Source organism: Glandiceps talaboti, chromosome 4, assembly GCF_964340395.1.
Source record: "Glandiceps talaboti chromosome 4, keGlaTala1.1, whole genome shotgun sequence".
Lineage (NCBI taxonomy): Eukaryota > Metazoa > Hemichordata > Enteropneusta > Spengelidae > Glandiceps > Glandiceps talaboti.
In genome coordinates, this window is record NC_135552.1 from 12,785,975 (window position 1) to 12,810,506 (window position 24,532).

At 35.3% G+C, this 24,532-nt stretch overlaps 1 protein-coding gene across 1 annotated transcript; it reads right to left on the reverse strand.

Annotated features, from left to right (window-relative positions):
- Positions 1-1,736: 1,736 nt before the first annotated feature.
- On the reverse strand, positions 1,737-24,208 carry LOC144433539 (serine/threonine-protein kinase tousled-like 2). Its single transcript, XM_078121848.1, has 18 exons — positions 24,165-24,208; positions 21,882-22,053; positions 19,332-19,401; positions 18,525-18,562; positions 18,253-18,330; positions 17,456-17,551; positions 16,563-16,655; positions 15,969-16,079; positions 15,209-15,345; positions 13,921-14,149; positions 12,299-12,478; positions 10,748-10,839; positions 7,810-7,899; positions 6,037-6,206; positions 3,712-3,853; positions 3,197-3,308; positions 2,657-2,764; positions 1,737-2,090 (listed from the first exon to the last, which is right to left on the reverse strand). Exons 2-18 carry the CDS (start codon positions 22,050-22,052, stop codon positions 1,962-1,964), a joined length of 2,046 nt encoding a protein of 681 aa, XP_077977974.1. The 5' UTR covers position 22,053; positions 24,165-24,208; the 3' UTR covers positions 1,737-1,961.
- Positions 24,209-24,532: the final 324 nt, after the last annotated feature.

Genomic DNA, 24,532 nt, shown 5'->3' on the forward strand with positions numbered 1-24,532 from the left:
ACTGCACCACAATACAAATCCTACATATGGGTATTGTTGTTAGTAAAAAATAACAATGTATGTATTACTAATAACGATGCTCACTGGCCAACTAGCTTTCCAAACAGATTTTGCAATTTGGCTATTCTGGAATTTTACTACATACAGAAAACAAATACATTATGGAACCGAGTTCTGCTCAGTCTACAATTATCTGGGATACTGTCAATTCATTTCATCAACTAATCAAGCAGTGAGTAAGATTGAACTTTTTTTTTTAAAACTCTGACAATCAATACTGACACCCTCAATCCTAAAACAGTAGATACAAGTACATTGTTATCTTGCCATAAGTTTTAAATATTTGTCGTTGAGGGCGCTCTTTTAATAACTCCTAAGCCCACTGAACATAATCTGTATATTGGTGTGGTGAATATCCACAAACTACCACTTTGATGTTCGATGCAAGTAAGACTGCTTGTGATCTAATTTACATATTCATGATGATCACTGTAGTCATAACAACCCTGTCAATCAAATGTAATCAGTAGTGTACAGAGAGATTAAACGAGTGCCTACAATTACAATTTTTTTTCAGTCAAAGAATTGCCCACGTTGGGATAATAAAGATATATTGTATTATATTGTATTGTGTTGTCTATTGTTTAGGGTAGATTTGGTGGACACATAGGATGGGTACAGTTTTCTAAACCTGGGTGCAAAAAAGTAACAAATCTTGCAATAAAGAATGAGTACATTAGTAAAGTTCTGTAAATTACATGTCTTCATGGCAGTGTAGTTCTTTGGAGTATAAGTGACTGGTTTCCATCCAAAAGAACCTCAGGGTGGGCATACCGTGCTCCCCGGCATTTCTACTCCCTGTGGGCTCTGATGATGAACTCAAAAAGTGCATTTATTGCTGCATAATGTAATGTAAGCACATGACGATAACGGTGTCCCAAAATCGTTGTGTCAAATTGGTTTAAAAAAGTACAACACCAGCACAGCAGAGATAATCATAATACCTTTTAGGTGAATAAAATTTTTTTTTAAATTTTCAACAATAAATAAACTTTATAAAGTGTATTACTTCATCACCAGCATAGTGTGATGTACATGCAGGTCTGTGTATATGTATACCGTATTCTAAGAAAGTTCATACTGAGTTGAGATTCAAAATGGTTTCCATTTTGTTGTCTTTTCACAATACCTTAAAATTAAAGCTCAAATAATCTCTATTTTTTTTCTTGATTTCCAAGCCATATTTATAGGAAATAACATGAGTACACCAAGTACGTACGTATATATGTATGTATGTATGTAAGTACGTATGTATATGTGTGCACATACATACATACGCATGTATATATATATGTGTGTATGTGTGTGTATGTATGTATGTATGTATGTATGTATGTATGTATGTATGTATGTATGTATGTATGTATGTATGTATGTATGTGAGTGTATGTATGTATGTATGTATGTATGTGTAACACTGTGTGTGTGTGTGTCCTCTAAGCCAATATGATGTGCCACTGACGCACACAATTTCTGGTGACACACTAAAATTTGGTGTTCCCCTATATCTTACTATGTGGTGACTCACAAGAAATCCCAGTTTTTCTCATTTTGACTCACAACAACAATATTTGGCTATCGTTAGAGGGCACACTGTGTGTGTGTGTGTGTGTGTGTGTGTGTGTCTGTGTATGCATACTTATGTACATAATACACAAACGGAAACTGTCTATCAATTTACATAACGAACACATGATCAAACTACAGGAAACTACATCAAACCAGTTGGCGTGTCAGCTAAGAACTTGCACAAGGAGTTAATCGACCCCATACACTGAATTCAAAGAGCACCACAGGGATGTAAAATATGACAGCACTGACATCATATCATATATGAAACTTCATTATCCTGTACACACACATTACAATAGAACATGGAGGCGTCATCCTGGAAATCTGTGTTATGAAGAGGCTACACTTGTAGAAGGTGCTTTATTACGGATTCCTGGCTGCAAATATCCATCTTTGGCTAGTGTTAGCACATCTGCTCTGGAATCCTTCTGGTATACAAGACATCGTCTGATAAATTGCTGTTGAGAAAACATTTCAATGTACCTTGAATTGGTTGCTTGATTGCAAAATACAATTTGGTATTTCAGTTTGGTTTTTAAATTGACAACTGCTATGTATCCACTTTAAAAACTGCACCTAATTCGACGAGAAGTAACAGTCATGAAAGAATGGTTCAGTTTCTGGGAAAGAGTCATGCAGTGTTACATTTTGTACACTTCCAGACTGTGATACTGGGTATACATTTTTGTTGACTTCCAGTGTTCACCTATCACAACTACAACATGATTATATCCTCATCAACAAGGCAGCACTATGAACCATTTACGTGATCCACTTCATGCCACAATATAAAAATGTTATGTTGAGCCTGTCTTAGTGTATCAATACTGTATCTTGCCATTGTAGTAAGTTACTTTTATATATAAAGCATCACGCAATGTGTATTTAACGCTTCGAAGAACTTACACATTTTAACAATCACACACACTTGACATGAATTGTGTTCCATCTCCTATTGCTCCTCTCAGAATCACAATGAAACATCTGCTCTAGACACTGTAAAAAGGAGGTTTTGATAACTTACCTTAGCTTCTGCACTAACTACTGGCTTTGGTGGGAAATCTACTTCTGTTGCTTTCAGAATTGTATTCTGTTCTAGAATGCTGGCTTGAGACAAATTATTGCCAAATGGCTGTAAAAAAATGTGTAAATGTAATACAGAGGCATGAATATCACTATAACTAGTTGAGTTGTCTGTAAATATACTCTCTTTGTATTATTACTGACATCACAAGAAAGAAGCCAGTTTTTTTTTAGTTTTACTTTTAGGTTTGTGAACCCTGGTAAACAAAAGGGGGAAATATGGTAATATTTGCATTGCTTTCCATACTGTGTACAATTTTGTTGGAGAAACTGGTAAAAACATTAACATCTGGGGAAAGAGGTAAACTTTAACAACCTATCATCCTTTCCTAAAAACACTGAAATCTTGAAAGCGCTTACACCCTGATGCCTGCCTTTCAGTTATAGCTGACTATCGCAACCATTGAAGTACTTATACTCTTTCCTCTAGATATAACCAATGCAATCTTTAAAGAATGGTACCATGTTAGGGCTGACCTACCTTTTTGCCATATAGACATTGATAGAAGATAATTCCTACGGACCAAACATCAACTTTGGATGATATCTTGGGTGGTACTTTGCCAACCAAGAAACATTCAGGAGGTAAATACCTGCAATGAATACATGTATACACAATTTTGAGTGGAGTCATGATCTTTGAATGGTCAGAAAGGCTGGTTTATAATTATAATCTGCACATTGCCGGTTCAATCTTTGTTGCTGCCATGGCATTTCTCTGTAAAAGCAACAAATCTTTGGGACAGATTTGGACCACAACGGTACATAAAGTTAATCCTGTTTTTCCTAACTTTAGTTTTCTTTTTGTACAAATATTCCCTAGTAGAATGAGGATTAACCCTGCTGTATAAATAGAAACGTATAGGACAGAGGTTGCTAAGTGAAGGATTTAGTCTTCTGCAAATACAGAGGCTGCAATGGATTGTATGCCCCCCTGCAAGTTGAGGAAGTGTAAGGCCAAAAAGCTTCTCTATAAGTAAACAATGATTTACTCACCAATATGTTCCAGCACCTTGTGAAGTCAAATCCATTCCACCATCATTTGAATTAAAGTTATCTTCATCCATGATTTTAGATAATCCAAAATCTGTAATCTTAATCTCCCCACTCACAGATCCTTTTCCAAGCAGTATATTACCTGAGAAGTTGGACAAAGACATAGTTTTTTTATTTGAAATCAATAAGTTTAACTTTTATTATTCAGATTGACTGCAGTAAATGACAAGAAAGCTTGCATAAGATTACATGGGATTAGTCACTTGAATGGACTCTCTATGTATTTAAGTTTTGGAGTTATGCAGTAATATAGCTTGATTTGTTACTCCAAACTCAAGTAAAAAGTGATATGCGCACTAAAAGTAATCCTTGTGTATATTTTTTTCTCCTATATTATCTGTGTTAAGTATCTGTCCTACTCTTGGACTTGGACAGTCATCCCAGTCTTTAGTAAACATCCCCTCTGCTTAAACAAGGTCATGTTTGGCAATCTATTTAGTAATTTACTTAAATCAACAGCAGCAATTCTGACATCTGAATCCTGACATGTAATTTATTACTTGTATACAAAGTTCGTCAGCAACACAAACTACCCACTGGACATGACCTAAATTCCTTGTTGAAAATATACACTAAAACCCTGTTTTGTTTACAATTACACAAAAACAAGGTGATTTTGATTGTTCTGGTATAGAGATAAGAAAGGACAGCCTATTACTAAAGACTTGTTTACAGAGTTAGAGAGGTTAGCCATAGTGACCTCTTGATCTCTACACACGGTTCAGTGACATCAATTTGTTGACAGCTGCTATGCCTGCTGCTTGTGAATTCCACATTCCACTTTCACAACAGATCTGTGACCGGACAACATACCGTACATCCTCTAATTCTATTAATGTACGCATTATAATCACAGAGAACACATTTGATTTTTTATTAAACTGACTACCTGAAACAAGTTCTAAATATCCACCACTGTTGAAAAATTACCGGTTTCAGAATATACCAAATTCCTACTACTGGATAAATACTTACTAGTTCAAATTACTTACTCTGTATTAAACTGTTGGTATTGTTGTAAATTAATTAATACTCTATATTCACTGCCTTGACTGAGGTCATAAAATTCCTCTTGTGCAATACTAGTATTCTCTTTAAAATGGACATTCATAGTACTTTATCTCTTATAATTGAGCTTATACGGAGTCATGTATACATACTTTTCATAAAAGAGAACTGTGGCCAAGCATTGTCTGTCAATGATACACATCAGGTAACTCTTGGAGGTCTGGCCCTATCTCTATTCCTAACCTAACCCTCACCCTTATTACCTAGCTTGAATAGCCATATATTGTAATAGTAAAGTCAGGTCCCTAACTGTTCTAAATTCATGATGACATAAATAAAATACTTAATCTGTGTGGCACAGCTGAGTTTAATATAGTTTCCTTTATTACTCTGAATTGGGTCGGGACTAAAAGTAATACTTAAAGAGGTGATCAAACTATTTCACGAGCAGTTTAATAGTAATCTTATCACCTGACATGAATAACAGTATATGTATTACAGCTCCAAAAAAATATCACTTCTTTTTCACAAAGAACAGTGATATTGTTTCATCAAAAGACTAATTTTGTTCAATACAAGTCAATCATCACAGGAGAAAAGATCCGTAGCAATACACAGGCTTTATTCTTTCACCTGAATTTAATATCAACTACAATGTACTTTCACATGAATAAGGTTCAGTATATTGAATTTTGAACACTAATCTTTTCCAGTCACTGAACACTTTGCTATTTGACCTTGAAGGTCAAGGTCAAAACTTTGTATTTGAATTGAAAGCTTGCTTAGCTTATAAACATGGTTTATGCTAGTATTCTGGAAGGGTTGTGATTTCAGGCAGAGTGGCTATAACTTAGAATGAACACTGTTATTAGTTTACCATATTACAACAGTGTAGTTCTAAAAAGGCAATATGCTGTTACTAATATCATAAACCTTTATATTTTCGTTACTACAAATTTTTGCGATATTACAGTCTTCAGCTAGTTCACAAAGACTAATTTTTTACTAATTACCAGACTGGGACATTGTGTTCATGTAAAAGAAGGCATTTTAGTTGCCACTTACTATTGCTTTTTTGTTTGTTTTCCAGCTAAATTAGTGAAAATTTCCAGGTTTACAGTAATACACATTTTAACACAACACACACACTATTTGTAACATCAGCAATTATTACAATCAACACAAATACTCCATCATTACCTATAAATATATCCATAGTTATTCTGATTTTTTGTGTGCTTACATAAATACACTTACCTGGTTTAAGATCATAATGTATAACTGGTGGTTTTCTTTCATTCAAGTATTTCAAGGCACTAACAGTCTGCATGATGATAGACCTAGCTTCCTTCTCTGGAACTATTTTATTTTGTTTTAAGTGGAAATCCAGATCATTACCATTGCAGTACTCTAAAACTGTACAAAACCTGGATAAAGACCAAATTTGATATCATTAAGAAATACATTTTAATGTCAATATTATAATCGCAAAATGAATCAATGACATTAAATGTTCTTGCAACATGCCAAATAAGATTGACTTCAAATTAAATAGTTGGGAACTTGTTCAAAGCAAAATGATCGCATCAATGGCATGTGATTGGGGTAAAAAAATGTCATTCTGGTCAAAAAACTTTAACTCCAAAACTACTGGGCAGATTGGTGTGAAATTCGGTGGGAACATTCTTAGGGATAGTAATAGTGAAGTTACCTAATAAATTTTTGAAACATATGACTTGGCAGGTTTTATTCCCAGGATAGTAAGTAGGTAAAATACTCCCAAACTAAATAGTCATATAACTGAAATTCTCCATCAAATTAAAGTGTAAGATAATAAAAATTGTATTAGTTTACCTGACTTCCCCTCTAGTATTGGTGTTCCCTCCCCTTAGCAAAAACACTGACTTCCCCCTCTAGTACTGGTGTTCCCTCCCCTTACCAAACACACTGACTTCCCCCTCTAGTACTGGTGTTCCCTCCCCTTACCAAACACACTGACTTCCCCCTCTAGTACTGGTGTTCCCTCCCCTTACCAAACACACTGACTTCCCCCTCTAGTACTGGTGTTCCCTCCCCTTACCAAACACACTGACTTCCCCCTCTAGTACTGGTGTTCCCTCCCCTTACCAAACACACTGACTTCCCCCTCTAGTACTGGTGTACCCTCCCCTTACCAAACACACTGACTTCCCCCTCTAGTACTGGTGTTCCCTCCCCTTACCAAACACACTGACTTCCCCCTCTAGTACTGGTGTACCCTCCCCTTACCAAACACACTGACTTCCCCCTCTAGTACTGGTGTTCCCTCCCCTTACCAAACACACTGACTTCCCCCTCTAGTACTGGTGTTCCCTCCCCTTACCAAACACACTGACTTCCCCCTCTAGTACTGGTGTACCCTCCCCTTACCAAACACACTGACTTCCCCCTCTAGTACTGGTGTTCCCTCCCCTTACCAAACACACTGACTTCCCCCTCTAGTACTGGTGTACCCTCCCCTTACCAAACACACTGACTTCCCCCTCTAGTACTGGTGTTCCCTCCCCTTACCAAACACACTGACTTCCCCCTCTAGTACTGGTGTACCCTCCCCTTACCAAACACACTGACTTCCCCCTCTAGTACTGGTGTTCCCTCCCCTTACCAAACACACTGACTTCCCCCTCTAGTACTGGTGTTCCCTCCCCTTACCAAACACACTGACTTCCCCCTCTAGTACTGGTGTTCCCTCCCCTTACCAAACACACTGACTTCCCCATCTAGTACTGGTGTACCCTCCCCTTACCAAACACACTGACTTCCCCCTCTAGTACTGGTGTTCCCTCCCCTTACCAAACACACTGACTTCCCCCTCTAGTACGGGTGTACCCTCCCCTTAGCAAAAATACTGCTTGACACACAATAACCAACAACATGAAACAACTAGTTGTTGACCTTGGAGATGATGGTTTATAAGATAATACTGTACACAGAAAGGTCATTCTAGGATCACGGAATACAACATTGATAAATTTTATAATTGTAACTTACGAGTTGGAGTCAATTTCAAAGACATCATATAACTTTACAATTCTTGGATGATCTAGTGTCTTGTGAATGTTGTATTCTCTTAATGCATGCCTGCAAAAAAAACACAATTGTAAAGTTAGTCTACCTCATATAATATATACTGTCATTTTCATGTAAAGATTTTAAAAGTGATATTCGATTCCCCACTCATTATTTGTCAAGGCTTTCAAACTTTACTGCAGGAGTACAAAGCTACTTGATATGTAATACATGAGTATACACTCAGGGGTGAACAAATCCACTGGTCCTGGGTCCGGGACTAGCGATTTTTTCGGGTGGATCACACAAATTTTACCTTGTCTGGTCCAACCTTACTGTTATAATGTTAATTAAAAATACCGCCAATGGCGTTGTAGCACAACTGTACAGTTTTTAAAAATGTTTATCCATATGGTAGTCCATGCTAACAATAAGTGGTCATTTGTTGAATGGCTACCCAGTTGCTTATCCAACCATGTTGCTATCTTTACGATACATGCTATCATTTGGCTGTTGCTATGGGCGTGGTCATGTTGTTAGATATATTTGCAAACATTTTTGTATGTTTTCGGTCACTTGTGTATGAATTCCTGATATTATCTTTTCAATAAACGTGATTATTTGGCTGTTGCTATGGGCGTGGTCTTGTTGCTAGGCATATTTACATATATCTTTTGAATGTTTATTAAATTGTCTATCAATCCTGGTTGTTATCTTTGCAATATATGTGATCATTTGGCTGTTGCTATGGGCGTGGTCTTGTTGCTAGGCAAATTTACATACATATTTTGAATGTTTATTCAATTGTCTATTAATCCCTGTTATCTTTGTGAAATACACGACCATTTCGCTGTTGCTATGGGCGTGGTCATGGTTGCTACGGTATTTGCATACATTTTTTGAATGTTTACTCATTTGCCTACCAGATGATGTTGGCATTTGACCAAAATATACTGCCATTTGGTCGTTGCTAAGGGCGTGGTCATGGTTGCTAGGGCCAATTTTGTCAAAATGTTTTGATGAAAATCTGCAGAATAACACTTTCAGAAACATCTCACCAAGTTTCAGACTCAGTGACTAAATAGTTTTTGAGATATAAGTTTTTGACCAAAAATGAACATTTTTACACCTAATTTGCATATCACTCATGGACTCACTGTATGCTTAATATCTCTTCATCCATACATCCCTAGATACATTCTCATTAAATTTCCGCCCCATCTGCTCAGTACTTTTGGAATTATAGATTTTTAACCAAAAAGACACATTTCTAGCCCTAATTTGCATATCACTGATAGAATCATCATGTCATGAACAAATCTTACTTTACACCCCCTTCAGAATGTTCCCACCAAATTTCGCACTAATCTGCCCAGTAGTTTCTGAGTTTAAGTTTTTTGACCAAAAATCACATTTTTTTACCCAAATCACAGACCTGTGATGCGATCATTTTGATTTGAACAATTTCCCAACTAGACACCCAAGGTTATGGACCCACCAAATATCATGGCAATCGGTTCAGCAGTTTTTGACTTTAAGTTGTTTACACACACACACACACCCACACACACACACACACACACACACACACACACACACACACAGACAGACGCCGGGCGATCCCTATAGCACTACTGAACAAGTTCAGTTGTGCTAAAAACTATGTTAAAAAGTCGTCTGAATATACTTATTCATTGGCAAGATTTAATGTTTCACATTAGCAGGACCTGGGAACACTAATTCTTTCAGCAGGACCACTGGATTTTTTAAGGCACTGGTCCGGGGACCACCAGTTCACAAAGTGATTTGTTCACCCCTGTACACTGACTGTCACAGTACTATACACTACTCAGTTAACCTTTGACCTAGGCATATTGAATTTCTGCATGTAGGTCATCTCCTGTGATGTACTTTCTGAAGTCTGAAGGCATAAATCATTTCTGACTACATCATTTCTGATGGTATCTTTTCTAACAAATGAGACAGTAGCACTAAGTCTAAAATAGAATATTTATGTATGCTGAAAAAATGTGAGGACTCGACTGGCATTTCAATTTCATCACTTTACTGAGATATAGTAATGCCATCATTGTTTATATGAGAAAATAATACTGACAATGAGTTTGATAAACTTTGTATTCTAAGCACATGATATTTAACACTGTCTTTTTGGTTTGCTATGTTTTTCAGTGTTTAAATTGATACTTAGATTCCTTTTCCAAAAGACTGTTCTGTTCGACTCTGTAAGTAGAAATGTTCACTTTAAATTATACACCCAGAGTCAATGAACATTCATTCTCACAATTTTGCTTCCATCATGTACTGAATTCATTTTGCCAAATAAAATCAATTATTAATGCCCAATAAAAGAAATTGTGTGGTTCTGGTTACACTCAATTTTAGAACAGGTGGGGTAGGTAGATTTTTATTTTATTTTATTACATTTTTTTTTTCATGTGTGAGTGTCTAGTTTTTTTGGGGTGTCTTCTTAAGTTGATGGCAGTTTCCGCATCCACTATTTCTCGTGAGACTTCACAATCTTTGCGATTTATAATTTTTTTCTCAAATACGTCAAAGAAATGTTTAGGGTCGGCAGTGAAAAGCTAGGTGGGGTCAGGTAACCGGAACCAAACATATTATTTTTTTTAGGCCTATTAAACCAGGGTACAGCATCAATTTTTTGAAGACTACATTATTGATCAAGATGCTCATTTTATTCACATTTATCAAAGCTTCCACAAGAAAGCAATATATAGATTTCATGTTAATATTTCACTGAGGCTCAATATGAGACTAGTCTCCCATCTGATTCTGAATCTGAGACCAACTTTATGCACACTACTAATACACTGATACCTTTGAGCTTAGTTTAGTGTTCAATGCAAACACATACAAATTTTTGAATAAATTCATGACTTACTTTATGTAATTTGCTTTCTTATCTTCCTTCCAGTCTTTATTGAGTTGATGTACCTTACAGGCAACATATCTTTGCTCCTTTAAATCAAAACCCTGCATACAAAAAAAGATCATGATCACTTCCATGAAAGTAAGTACACAGCTAACATGGGTCAACAGTGTATGATCTTTCACTTTCTCAAAAAGTTAAAGCCCAATTTTTGAATCCCACATTCTCACATTAGTATAATCTTATCAGTGGAAGCATAACGATTTGATGGGATCACTCGTTTGTTAAAGGGGACAGGGAGGGGCTTCAATTCCAGATTCTTGTAGTATGTTATCATATCAGTGGAGCCACAAGCATAGATATGATCATTCTTTCGTAAAGGATCATTACAACCCACAACACCAAAGTAAAGCATTTTTTTTGTATCACAATCATGTATAGCATCCATATCAAGCATAAAAGTATACTGTTTCATTTGCTAATTGACAACATTAGAAAGACCACATGCTAGACTTGTAAATAAACCAATTGAAACAGTATACTTTTACACTTGATATGAATGCTATCAACAAGTGTAGCATATAGAAAGTGTTTTACTTCAGTATTACTCATTGTAATATGAATGCTATAAATGAGTAGCACATAGAGAAAGTGTTTTACTTCAGTGTTACTCATTGTAATATGAATGTTATAAATGAGTAGCACATAGAGAAAGTGTTTTACTTCAGTGTTACTCATTGTAATATGAATGCTATAAATGAGTAGCATATAGAGAAAGTGTTTTACTTCAGTGTTACTCGTTGTAATTTCTATAGCTCTGCCAGACAACTGCTTTTCTCACCAAAATTTTAATCCTACCCCTTTCAACAATTGCTATCAAGACTTTGAGGTCATCTCCATTATCTAATCAACTGTATTACATTTGTCTTTTGTTGTATAATCATATGCCTTGAAATTCAAAAGACTGAAATATTCATCATTGTTAGTACTTTTCTCCTATATGTTTAGTGAGTGATAAAAGGCAGGAACACTAACCAACATCAAATCTTTACAGTCTACAATTCATATTGTCAGATGATATATACCCATTTATGGCAGTCATTTACTGACATACACTGTATGTATAGGAAATCTGTTGTCATAAGAATTCTTGTAGAAACTAATGATATGTGGGTGACGTCATATTAGTTATGACATCACCCTGTTTTCTTTTTACTTCCTGTGGGTGGGTAGGGTCAACTTATAATACCTATGGGTGATTACGATCAACTTGAACAAACTTTCATACTGTCATACAGAGTCACTTGAAATGTAAAACATGGTTAAATCAACACCTAGTTTGAAAATGAAAATTTATTACAAAGTGAATCATCGAATGCTTATCTTATTGAGTTTTTAGCTATCAAAGGTATATGCATATAGTAACAATAAGTAACCAATCTCAAACTTATACCTGTAAGTTTTGATAACCGGTGACAATGTCAGGAAGTGAAACAGACACACACACACGTGTAGTTTCAATGACTTAGTATGAAATGTAATGTAATCTAGATGACATCTCACCTTATGTACTTCACTAAATCCCCCCTTTCCTAGTAAATGTAATAGTAGATAGCGTTCATTCAAGACTGGGTGGTCTTTAAACCTAGACTGGTCTTCATTGTGTATCCTCTTCAATTCTCGTATATGTAGGTTGCGTTCTCGTTCTAATTTCTCCAATTCTACTTGAAGGTCTTGCTCCTCCTAGGGTTCAAACAAAATGAAAAGTTTGACTACACCACTGTAACATTTTTTTTTTACAAAGAACTGTTAGTGAAAATTCTGTTACAACAAATACACTCTTATGCCCCCCAACCTTTCACCTGTTAATGGTGCTGACTAACTCCAGTAACTCTGGGCTTATATATGGTGTTGCTATGAGAGATAACAGAGTACACATAAAGAGTGCCATACACAGACTACCCAAACTTGTATTTCGAATCGAGTACACGCTTTACTACTAGAAACTCTACATTATAATAAACCTCTGTCTAAACAAATCCAATAGAAAGAGGTTAGAGTGTACTGATTTGCACCCTGCCAGGATATTTTGTCCCCCCCCCACCACCACTGACAAGGGGCTATGTTTTGTTCATGTTCAAGGGGGAGGGGTATTTAATGACAATGGTTGTATCATTCTATATAGCATTGATAAAATAATAAGCTTGGTTATCCTAGACCACTAAACTTCACTACATGACTGTTGTGGACCTGAGAAACAAGTTCAAGTTGGCAAAATCTATCCAAGTTCCTAAGTCATTAAAAGAGGTACCCCAAAATATGATGATACAAGGTATGGAGCTCTGACTCGTCTGAGCTGGTTTTGAAATTCTCAATTTCCATTCACTAATCTACATTACCCGATGAGTACAACACCATTTGAGATCTACCACTAGTAATTTTGTATCACAGATTTTATTTCAATGCAATCTGTTCACTCAAAAAAATATATATTGACATCTTGTTGACATAATAGTTAATATAACACAATATGGGGCATAGAAAAGTGTTTTCACAAGCTGCAAATGAATCGTGCAAATTTGTTGTATTTCAGGATATAAATTCTATATTTCGTTGATATTTTGTGTAACTTTGTACTGGAATACAATGTAGGTCATTTATATTTTATGTTGAATTTGATTTTTAGATTTATATTCTATTAGCAAGAACATTTTTTACTGTGAATTTTATATACCATGAATTTACGTGGTGTAGGAAGCCATTGAGGCTTTTAAAGACCCCGTACTGTTCTGAGGTGGTTATCAATACAGTAACACGCCTGAAAATGATCAATTGATGTAGTAGCAATAACCCGTTTCTGGTAAAATGTTCCAAATGTCCAAATTTTACAAAGTATGGTATGATTATAGAACAGTGGACTGGCTGTACAATAGATGCACCTTTGCATTCACACTAGGGAGTTAAGAGTAGGGTAAGGTCACGGCTAGGAATTGGCTAAACTCCCTAGCATACCATTAACTTGTATGATACTCAATAAACAGCCACTACACAGTTCATAGACAGTAAAGTACATCGTGTCATTAAGCTTTAACCACTGTAGCACGACACATCACATCTGACACATTTCACAAACACAGAATTCTACATGTCCCCAATTCTCTACACAGCAAATATGAAGTACTTACCTTTTTAAGGGCAGCAGCTCTAAGTTTTAGGATTTCTTCTTGTTCAAAGTATTCCTGTATTGTAAGTTGTGGTACCTGTGGCTTGAGGAAACCATCCTCATTACCGTTGGCTCTAGGCTTAGCACTTTTACTACTTGAAGTCTGTGCTGAAGTACTAGGTTTTCTCTTGAGTAGCAGTTTACGGTGCCTTTCTAAATCTTCCCTCTCTGATGCTATGGTTTCTTGTTGCCTTCAAAACAAGGAAACAACACTTGAAATTACCGAATTTCTATCAGTTTTCAGCAACTATCCTGCTGTTTGCAAGGAAGCTTGTGCTATCATGGGATGGATTAAATCTTATGAAATACAGCCCACATTATTGCACTAAAGTACATTGTTCTGACAAATCTAGGGTTCGATTATGCATGCCCGGGGAGCCTTGGACTGGGGTGGTTACTAACGCCACTTGGGCGCCTCGGGTTGCGTGAAAATTAAATACATTTTATTACATTTGTGGTAACAATGATTAAATCCATGATTCTTGATAAATAAATTAGTCTGGCTTTCCAAAATACTTTGCTCACTAAAATATGGAGAGAGCTCCTCAAAATATGGTATTATTCTTTGGAATTGATAAAAGTAATCAATCACATGTCGTTGTCCACCTTGGGGTCAAGTCAGGTCAATCCCAATGATAACACAGGCCCTGTGAGGAGAGTTGGATTCGGACACCTCAAGTATGATGATGTCATGTAATAATCGAATGCAACTTGAGGCAAATTTAGGTGTCTGAAGGCTTTTATGGTTGCATAATCGAATACACCCCTTGCCATCATTCATGTTGTGGGCTTCAAGATAATTCAAGATAATGAATATATATATATATCCAATGTTATGTATCACTTGTATACATTGTATAAGATTTGGCAGAAATCAGCACTAAAATACAACAAACAGTGTGACATGCAAGGAAAAGCTTGATTATGACATCTGACCTTGGATATTATATTGTGAATTTATTATTTTGGCACACACAAACTTGAGCTGAAAGACAATTTTCCCCATTTTGGCTTTACTCTATTTTGGTTGATAACCATTTTTTGACAAGAGTGCACTTACAGACACATCATTTTGTGATTAACGGTCTTGAATTGAAACAAATATGTCTTCATTTAGAATTTATACCAGTCAAAGTGATTCCATTTTCACACACATTTATTTTGGCACAAATATTGTTTCAGCTGAATAAACTCAAATACATTTAGCTCCAAAATATATGCATTGATAGAAATTGTCAGTGTACACTTACTTCATAAGATCAGTGAAAGAAAACCCATCTTGCCAGCTTTCTACAAAGGAGGCACCTTGCCTTTGAGTTGTAAATTGACCAAGTCGTAATCTATTTTCCATACTACGTTGTCTAATTTCTTTCTTTTCTTGTATCGACTGTAACGTAAACAAGACATGGTAATGACTTATCATATTGTGTAATGCTGCTGACTATTACAAAATGTCTGCCATGAACCTGAAACAATGAAAAACGTACAATGCTGCACAAGACACAGGAAACCAATGCAGTGGAAACATTACAAGTATATAGTACAGAAATATGAAGTCTCACTCTAAGACACTATTTTGTTACAAAACCACCATTTTTTTCTGATGATCTAATTTATTCAGATCATCATTTATTAATTTACTGTTTCCATGGCAGCAAGAAAACCTTGAAGACTAATCACACAATTCCTTGCAGTTTTCATGTACTGCGTCCATCTAATTTTACAGTCAACGACACTAGCGACTTGGACAAAATGTGTGCACTACATTGTTTCATTGAGATGCAACCCATTGAGTAAACAATTATTTTTACCAGCCTGACTGTATTTTGCTATTTCAACTTAGTGTCCTCTTGGTATAATATCGAACATTTCCTGATCAGTTTGGTGAATTATAGAACAGAACAGAACATTTGAATTAAGTCATCACTTCACCTTCTTTCTTCCAGAGTTATACCTAGTGTATTCAATGAAATCTGTGCTAAACAAGGTGTATCATAAATATCTCCTTACCTTTTCTATGAGTAACTGTTTATTCATTGCAATACATTTCCTACAAGTTTCTTTCTGCTTTTCTAAAGCTGTTTCAAGAGAATCTATTCTCTGTCTCAACTGTACATTTGTCTGTCAAGTGAAATGAGAGAAAATTATCAACACACACAGCAAAGTATTTCAAAGCACTTCACATTGATATGTGAACATACACATCGTCTCTGGGTTCATTTACATTGTACTGTAGAAGGGGACTGCTGCTGCATAGTGACAGACATGATCTCTACCTCATATCCTCACACATGTAAATACATGTACCTTACATCCTTCCGCTGATAGAATAATCAAAATACCAATCATCATTCAGCTATTGATTATCACATGAAATTGACATGTTGATACACCATTGCATCTGTAGCTGCACATGGATTGAAACATCACAAAAGTTTTTAAGTTATTGTTCCAAAATGACTATATTTCACTGTCCATGGTGAAACAACTGTTATATTTCACAAATTTGTACAACGGAAGAAAAACATATACCATGCATGCAATAGATTCATTGATGGAAATATTGAACACAGAATGGCAAAGATAGGAGTAGAAATGACTTACCCTAAGTAATTCATCTATTCTACTTTCCTTCTTCTGTAAGTCATCTTGGACTTTGATCTCTAAATCTGCAATATCTCGCATTGACAAATGACTCTGAAAGACAACAATAGTTCTTATGCACCTTCAAATTACCAACAGTGAACTCTGATAGGAAAGTCACAACAACTATTATAGGCAGCTGTTGATTATGTCCTTTGTTTGAAAACAAGAGCCAAGAACAAAACAGAGAGAACTTGTACTGCTAATTGTCTGAATACGACTATACAGCTTGTTCTTGAACATCATCCTGTTTAGACATGTTTCATTTATATATAGACCACCACATCAAAACATGATATATACAGAAAGGTGTCAAATATGCATATTTACCACCAGTGTGCAAATTTGACGCACCACTGACGCACACTATTTTGAGTGATGCACCAAAATTTACTGTTCCCCCATCTCTTACTATGTGGTGACTCATAAGAAATCCTAATTTTTCTCATTTTGACTTACAACTACAAAATTTGGCTATCATTAGAGGGCACACTGTTTACCCCTATGAATTCACATACTATGATATGAAACACAATTCTTAGTTCCTGCAATAGCAATTTACCTCATGCTAAAATGTCAAAATAGAACAAGAAGATCGACTTATTTTCATGTACATCTACAGCCATGCATGTGTAGAGTATAGAATGGAAGTGATGTCAACCAGACATCAAATGATTGTCATTTCTACGACCTGCCTGGGAAGTAAAATTCTATTTCAGTTAACGAGAATTGAAGAATAAATATGCCATTTTCTGATATTTTGTACAATATCGTTAGTGGTTTTCATTCCTGCCATCGACAGCATGCCTTAGAGGTTAACAAAGTAAATAATGAAAACTAAAGCGTTGTCTTACCTGTGTTTCTACTGTACATACATCAATTCGTCTTTGAGATAAATGTGATAAACTACTACTAACATCTATGCTATTACCAGGAGGAGAATTAGGAAACTGTAAGAAAGGATACCAACTGTTAGAATAACAATGCTCATTATTAATAAGTGTTATGTGTTTGGACAGAAAATACACAATTTATTTTCTGTGTCATTCTACATCACAACATGCATTTACATAATTCACTCCACAGTGCTGCAAATGAGTCATACGTCAAACTTGACCTGCAAGTAATATGAACTATATTAAACTGGTTTCCTCTTGAAATTTATGCATATTCCAGACACTAACATATGTGACTATTTATTCATAAAAGCTAGACTACTACATCCTTAGGCGTAAAAAAAAATAATTGCGTGGTTCTGATTACATTCTATTTTAGAATAGGTGGGGTAGGCAGATTTTTTATTTTATTTTTTAAAATTACTTTTTTTTTCATATGTGAATGTCTAGTTCATATAGTCATGTTTTCCGTTGTTTTCCATATGGTCTCTGTGTTACTGGTTACTTCTCATCAGATGTACAGCCATTACTGATTGGAAGAACAGTTTTATATTGTCTTTTTAAGTTGATGTCAGTTTCCGCATCCACTAGTATTTCTTGCAAGATTTCCTGATTTTTGCAATTTTATTATTTTTTTTCTTCAAATACCGGAAAAAAAGTTTATGGTTGGCGTGAAAAACGAGGTGGGGTCGGGTAACCAGAACCAAACAACTCTTTTATTAGGCCTTATCTAAATATTCAAAAAGTGAACTTACCAAGTGAAAACTACTACCACTAGGAGACTTGGGATTATTAAACAGAGCATTCCCTCTACATGGACTTGTTGATGAATACTAAAAGACGGAAAGAAAGAGAGACAAAATAAATCATTTGTGGTTTTTAGATTTTTTTGATTAAGAGATTTTTAAAACATTGAAGCAAAATCATCATGGTGACACAAAATGAATGTCAGTGACAAAGAATATCATTCTTAAAATACACTTGACAGATTGATAATTCTACTGGATTGCTGTAAATCATAACATACCTTGAAATATTCATTTATTTTCTTTCCTTGACCTGCAACTGATGGACAAAAAAAGTTAATTTTAATGATCAGAAGAGCAACAGTCAATTTTCATGCTGTCGGCGTCGCTTCTATATTATTACGCTTAGGCTTATTTTGTCTTTACTACATTTCTTGTTAAATGATGGAAAGAAATGTTGAACTTTGTGATTTTATAGAACAAGACTAAACATCATCAACGACAGAGATGGATTTTACTGGTAAACCCAGAGTACGGTCAGGTGACAACCACCCCCCTGAGTAACATATTCAAACCCCTCTGTCGTACATATTAAATGGCATTGTATGGGGAACAAACAACGCATCTTGGAACTGGCAACAAGTCCATCTATACTCCTGTGCAAGTTAAGATATATATCAGAACAACAATCTTACAATCTATGTTTATGATATACCACCACGTAGAAATAGTTTTACCTTTCTTCTCTTTTTATTTTCGTAGCCCTCTTTTTATTCATCACAACAAATTTTGTATAAATTGTGTATGTAGGATTAATGAAATATCAATGAAAAATACTTGTATCTGATATAAATAATTCATACCCAGCTGATCTGGAGAATGCGATCTATAGCTCAATAGCTGAATAAAGCACTGTGTACATGACACACACAGGTAAATATGTATAAGCCAATGTAAAGTTGTCCAAAAAATTCTCTAGAAAAACAGTAGTTTGAAAACCCCATTTGTGATCACTGGAATCTACTTGATTTTATCGTAGAGTATGAAATCTTACAAATTTTGAATGTCAGCATGACTGGCCAACTTACCAGTATTAGGATCAAGTATATCTCCTTTCCGTTTCCGTTTTCTCTCGGAACCAGATTTCTTCTCTGGAGTCTACAGATATACAAATAAATGAATACATGACACTGTTATTTTCTTATTATTTATAATAAGGTTATGAATGGTTATGGCAGATATACTTGAAAATCAACTTGTTTAACATTTTGAACTGTAGGAAATATGGTAAATTACATGTCAATATTTGACTCTCTACACGGATGAAAGTAATATCTGATAACTGGCGTTCATCTAACATTGATGGATCTAAGTTATTTATAGCTTCATTATACAGTTTAATCCTTTTGTAAAGGGGCAAGTCATGCAGAGTATTATTTTGATGTGTAGTCAATTCTTTGGCCACAAGTTATTCAAATACATACTTGAAACAATAGACTAATTACTTCTCTAATAATTTACATGTCTTCGTCAAATTAACTTCACTCCATGACTCCTGACTCGCCCTTGGAACTTGGCTACATACACACTGGCCATAAGGTTGTAATACAACCATTTAGAATTTTCACAAGCCAGAGGAATTCCAGTTGGAATTCAAATACTTGTATATGTCTCATTACTGTATAATTCTTCCAAAAGCAGAATAAGAAGCCTTGCTAGAATGTCATGAAAAACCACATACCATTTACATTGAAAACATGATGTTATGCAAATCAGACTCTTTGATGGTTGTCTACAGGAACACATACCTAACATGCACGAAGCATTCATACTGTAAATTATCAGGGGAAGTGAAGGTCTTTTTTTATCAAACTAATCAACCAGTAACCATTATATTAGATGAACTAAAATATGTAACATATCAATAATGATATTAAATGTAGATCTGATTCTGAACACTATTTTTGGTTATTCCATGTAAACCATGAAGTGGCAACAAATCAAGCAACTGCAAGCTTATGAAATTCAGTACACGGTGGAATATAGTATCATGCTAACACCTACACATACATATTCACACTGTTCAGTATTCTTTCAACAGTGCTATTTATAATTTAAGACATGTATTAGACTGTTGCTTTGCTGTGATTACAAATGATGGTAACTGGTGATCAATCAGTGTTTTTCACCAAGGCCTCAGAACCCTGATAAGCACTTATCAAAATCTGGTCAAAATGTACTCAATTTTGCATATGTAGTTTACATGATGGTTTGGGTTTGAGGTGATCGGGGACAGAGGAGTGGCCTGTGGTTACTATAATGTTGATTATGCTGTAGGGACTGTGAGAGTATCTACTACTTACAAGATACTGTATAGTTTAAGAATTTGAGAATACCATAAACAAATGTAAAATATGATATACTAGTACAGTACTACATAAATTGATTTACATGAATATAATGTTTAGAGTGGGTGGGGAATGGGGGGTTGCTCACCCCAATATATGCCACCCTACCAGACAAACTCTTCATTAGTAGTTAGTACACGTTCCCTCTCCTGTTACTTTCACATGACATAAACTGATTAAAGTACTCTTACATGGATAAACCCTTTCCTTTGAGTCCATCACATTGTCTGATTTAACATTTCATCTCATCAACAAGCAGTGAACATCTGCATTTTTCTTCAAATTGTGAAATATTTCTATACACATTACATAACACAAAACCACCTTTGCTCGTATTTTTCAAAATTAATTATGATCTTACAATTTGATTCATGCTGCAGGTAATTTATGCTTCCTTTGACAACAAAAATGAGAATTGATAAGGGATGTCACTGTACATGTATAAAGCACACTGTGCATGTACATTGTACATGTAGTATGCTAATGTGACTAAGTCAGACATTTTCCCAAACTCCCTGTCTATGACATCACGTTAGTATGAACACTGCAGTGCAGTATACTATGCTGTATATGGTCAAAGTTATTTATATTACTAAACTGCATCATCAAATGAACACATTTCCATTTCCATATATTTGTGTACACTGGAAAAGAAAATCAATATGCTTTTTGCTGATATCAATCGGACCCATGTCACATGTATGTATGCTTCATATTGTGTTGATCAAGTGCTAGAATAATCAGTGCTTTATACACTGATCAAGATAAGCAACCAGATTTCCTCAAATGAATAGGCTTCAATTTTCAGTGCAAGATATGTAATTGTTACCACCATCCACCCATTTCACATCTATTTACAACTGTACATGCATATGGAATTGCATGGGCTAGGCTAACATGAATTTGATTTGTGGGTTGATAAATTTACTACTCTGGCAATCAAGGGTTTGGTTGACTCAAGATAGACAAAATGTGACAAAAAACTATTCATTCAATCTTGCTAACTTTAAAGTGTAGCATATGCAGTTTGTTATTGGTTTCTACGTGACTATCAATCACAGCAACTGAACAATATCTTGAAATCTGTTGTATGTTGGATAGGATCAACAGATTAGAAAGCTAACCATATCAAGTCTCTAGGCCAGTCACCATGTGGCAAGTTGAGGTTGTTGTTACAGACTAATACTTGGAGCACATCATTTATAATTTTACAGTAATATAGACACCTACATCAACATCTTTATCACTGAGAGATCCTTGACTGCTCAGATTAGAGTCATCTTTTGAGTGGATGCTGATGGATGAGGTTTCTCTTAATGAACTTCTACTGGCCCCAGACCCAAAAAACCTTGCTTCTAAAAGTTCTAGTCTTTGAGGGTCAGTGTTCCTCAGCTCTTCCATCCTATCAATAAAGTGGACAAAAAGAGATACGATAACCACAAATTATCATCACATATTATTCACAACACATACTTCTATGGTATTAAAATAAATGGTTGGTACAACATGAATATTAACATATAGGGATATACCAATGTATTCCCAACGAAGGGTCTCAGAGTAAAAGTATTACAATCATTGAGTTACTGGGTATTAATGGTCACACGATTACAACCACAGTGCAAGCAATGACCTTTCTTGTTGCATTAACAGTTCTTAGAAACAATCTTGGCATTGTGTAAACTGGTAAAATACATGCTATTTGTCATACATTATACACTGTTTGTGGTAGGAACTCCTTGATACAAGAGTGGCTTATGTGGAATTTGATGTTTACCACTAACACTCAACACAGTAAAGGCTATGGATATTTCCTGTACCACACCCCAAGTCAAGAAGTGGTGGATGTGGCAAAAATGACTTACATACTCATTAGGGCAAGAATATTCTATGGATTTACACATCTATTAGAGTAGCATATGGAGTGTGACATGGACAAGTCCTGAAACAATGCACATTGTATTTAAATGAGGACAATCAAATGAGGATATATAATGCATACATGTTTTTGTGTAACTTTCAAGTGAACAACAGCAGTACAGTATGATTGGAAAGGAGGGAGCTATCACATTACATTACAAACATGATCTTTCACCTTCTCTTTAAACTTCAATATCAGCACATACTGAACAAGCTTTTAAGTTACGCCATTATAATAGTAACAGAGGCTTCTGCAAATTATCATCTTAAAGTTTTATCAAAATGATATCCAACTACCATTAATATCTGAACTTGACAAATATACAATTTGTGAAAAACATGCAAGAACGTAACACTTTACTTTGTGCAAGCTAAACAGATGCAAACATGTAGAAGAACAAATATCCTTAATCAAGTAATATACCAAGCATCCAAAATTGCCCTTGAAAATAACAATTTCCTACGCAGTTCTCCTTAAAAAATAATGAAAAAGTATATTTTTGACATCATGATAACACAATATCATAAAAGCATTTTCGTTTTTTCATACTGCCTAGACATGCATGTAACCATTCGACAATGACAACGTGTACATGTATACAATGAAAGCAACCCCCATGGTCAAATCTGTGAAATTTTATGAAAAATAAAATATTCAAAACAGGCAAGTTAACAAAATAGAAAACATGGTAGGACATACAATTTCCTATATAATCCTGGCCTTAGTACTCTTCGAAAGTCGTTGACCACTGATATATTGTCAACACGTCAACTTTGATTTGGTTGATGTATTGTTATTGTACATTTGTCAAGTCATTTTCATTGCAATGTTATAATTATCGGTCAATAAATATACCTCAAACAGAGGTCGTACGCAACATTTCAGAATGTTTTCTCATAAGCTGGCTTGCTTATAATATATATCATTTACGGTTGAAAGCCCAATTTTTTGCACAATAAGCAACTGAACAATAACATCTGACGAACTGTTTACGTGTTATGTTCTTAATTTTTTCCGCGTACGTGTCCGGACACTTCAATCAGTTCGTCTGAATCTGTCATATCAAAAACGCAAAGGCATTGCTATACCTCCTATTAACTGATCTTCTTCTTTTTTTCAAAAAAAGTGTTCCAAAGATGATGAAAATGAAAATGTATAAATAACAGCTTGGTTGGTATTAAAATATGCCTCTTTGCCAGAATCGATTAACTGTTATCCAACATACGAACTTTTGTCAACATCCAACAATAGCAAAGTACTACTGTATAAAATGAAACCATCACATAACACGCAAGTAAGCAAATTATACGTAGTTGATACTAACTCTTCTGGAAACCTCTAATTTTTTCTACGGCTAATCTCTTTACAAAACAGCTGAGATATTGATCTGGACAGCTCATACACGTTCTGCAGTTTTTTCAAGATGGCGTTTTGGTGTCATGCCCTAAGTGATGCCAACACTCACACAACATTCACAGCATAGCTACACTACATGTCTACAAACTATATATACTGCACAGGACATTTTATTTCCCAGACGCAAACCCTGCATTAATTTTAAAGGATACACCGAAAAAATTGCAAAATCTCACCTGGATTGTTTTTCTTCAAATTCATTTGTTTTTTCACTCTTGGTGTATTTTCACCTTGTCGAAGACGTCATCATCGGAATGCTTCGTTCATTCGGTTATTTCCGGATGACCTCAGAATGTAAGTAGGTTACCTAAACTCCGCCTTTGGTCGGAAAAGTTCTAGGTAATGCATCACTATTTACAAATGATTTAATGGATAATGTTAAATAAGTTTATTAAACTCGAATAAAAAGGAAGATTTCTCAAAATACAGAATACGATTTTTCCAACACAACTTTCGGTCAAGATCGCCCCCTTTCGGTTTTAGGCAAGTCCTCGTCTGGTTCTAAAAATAACCCACCAATCATGTTCCATCGCCGGGTGAGGGC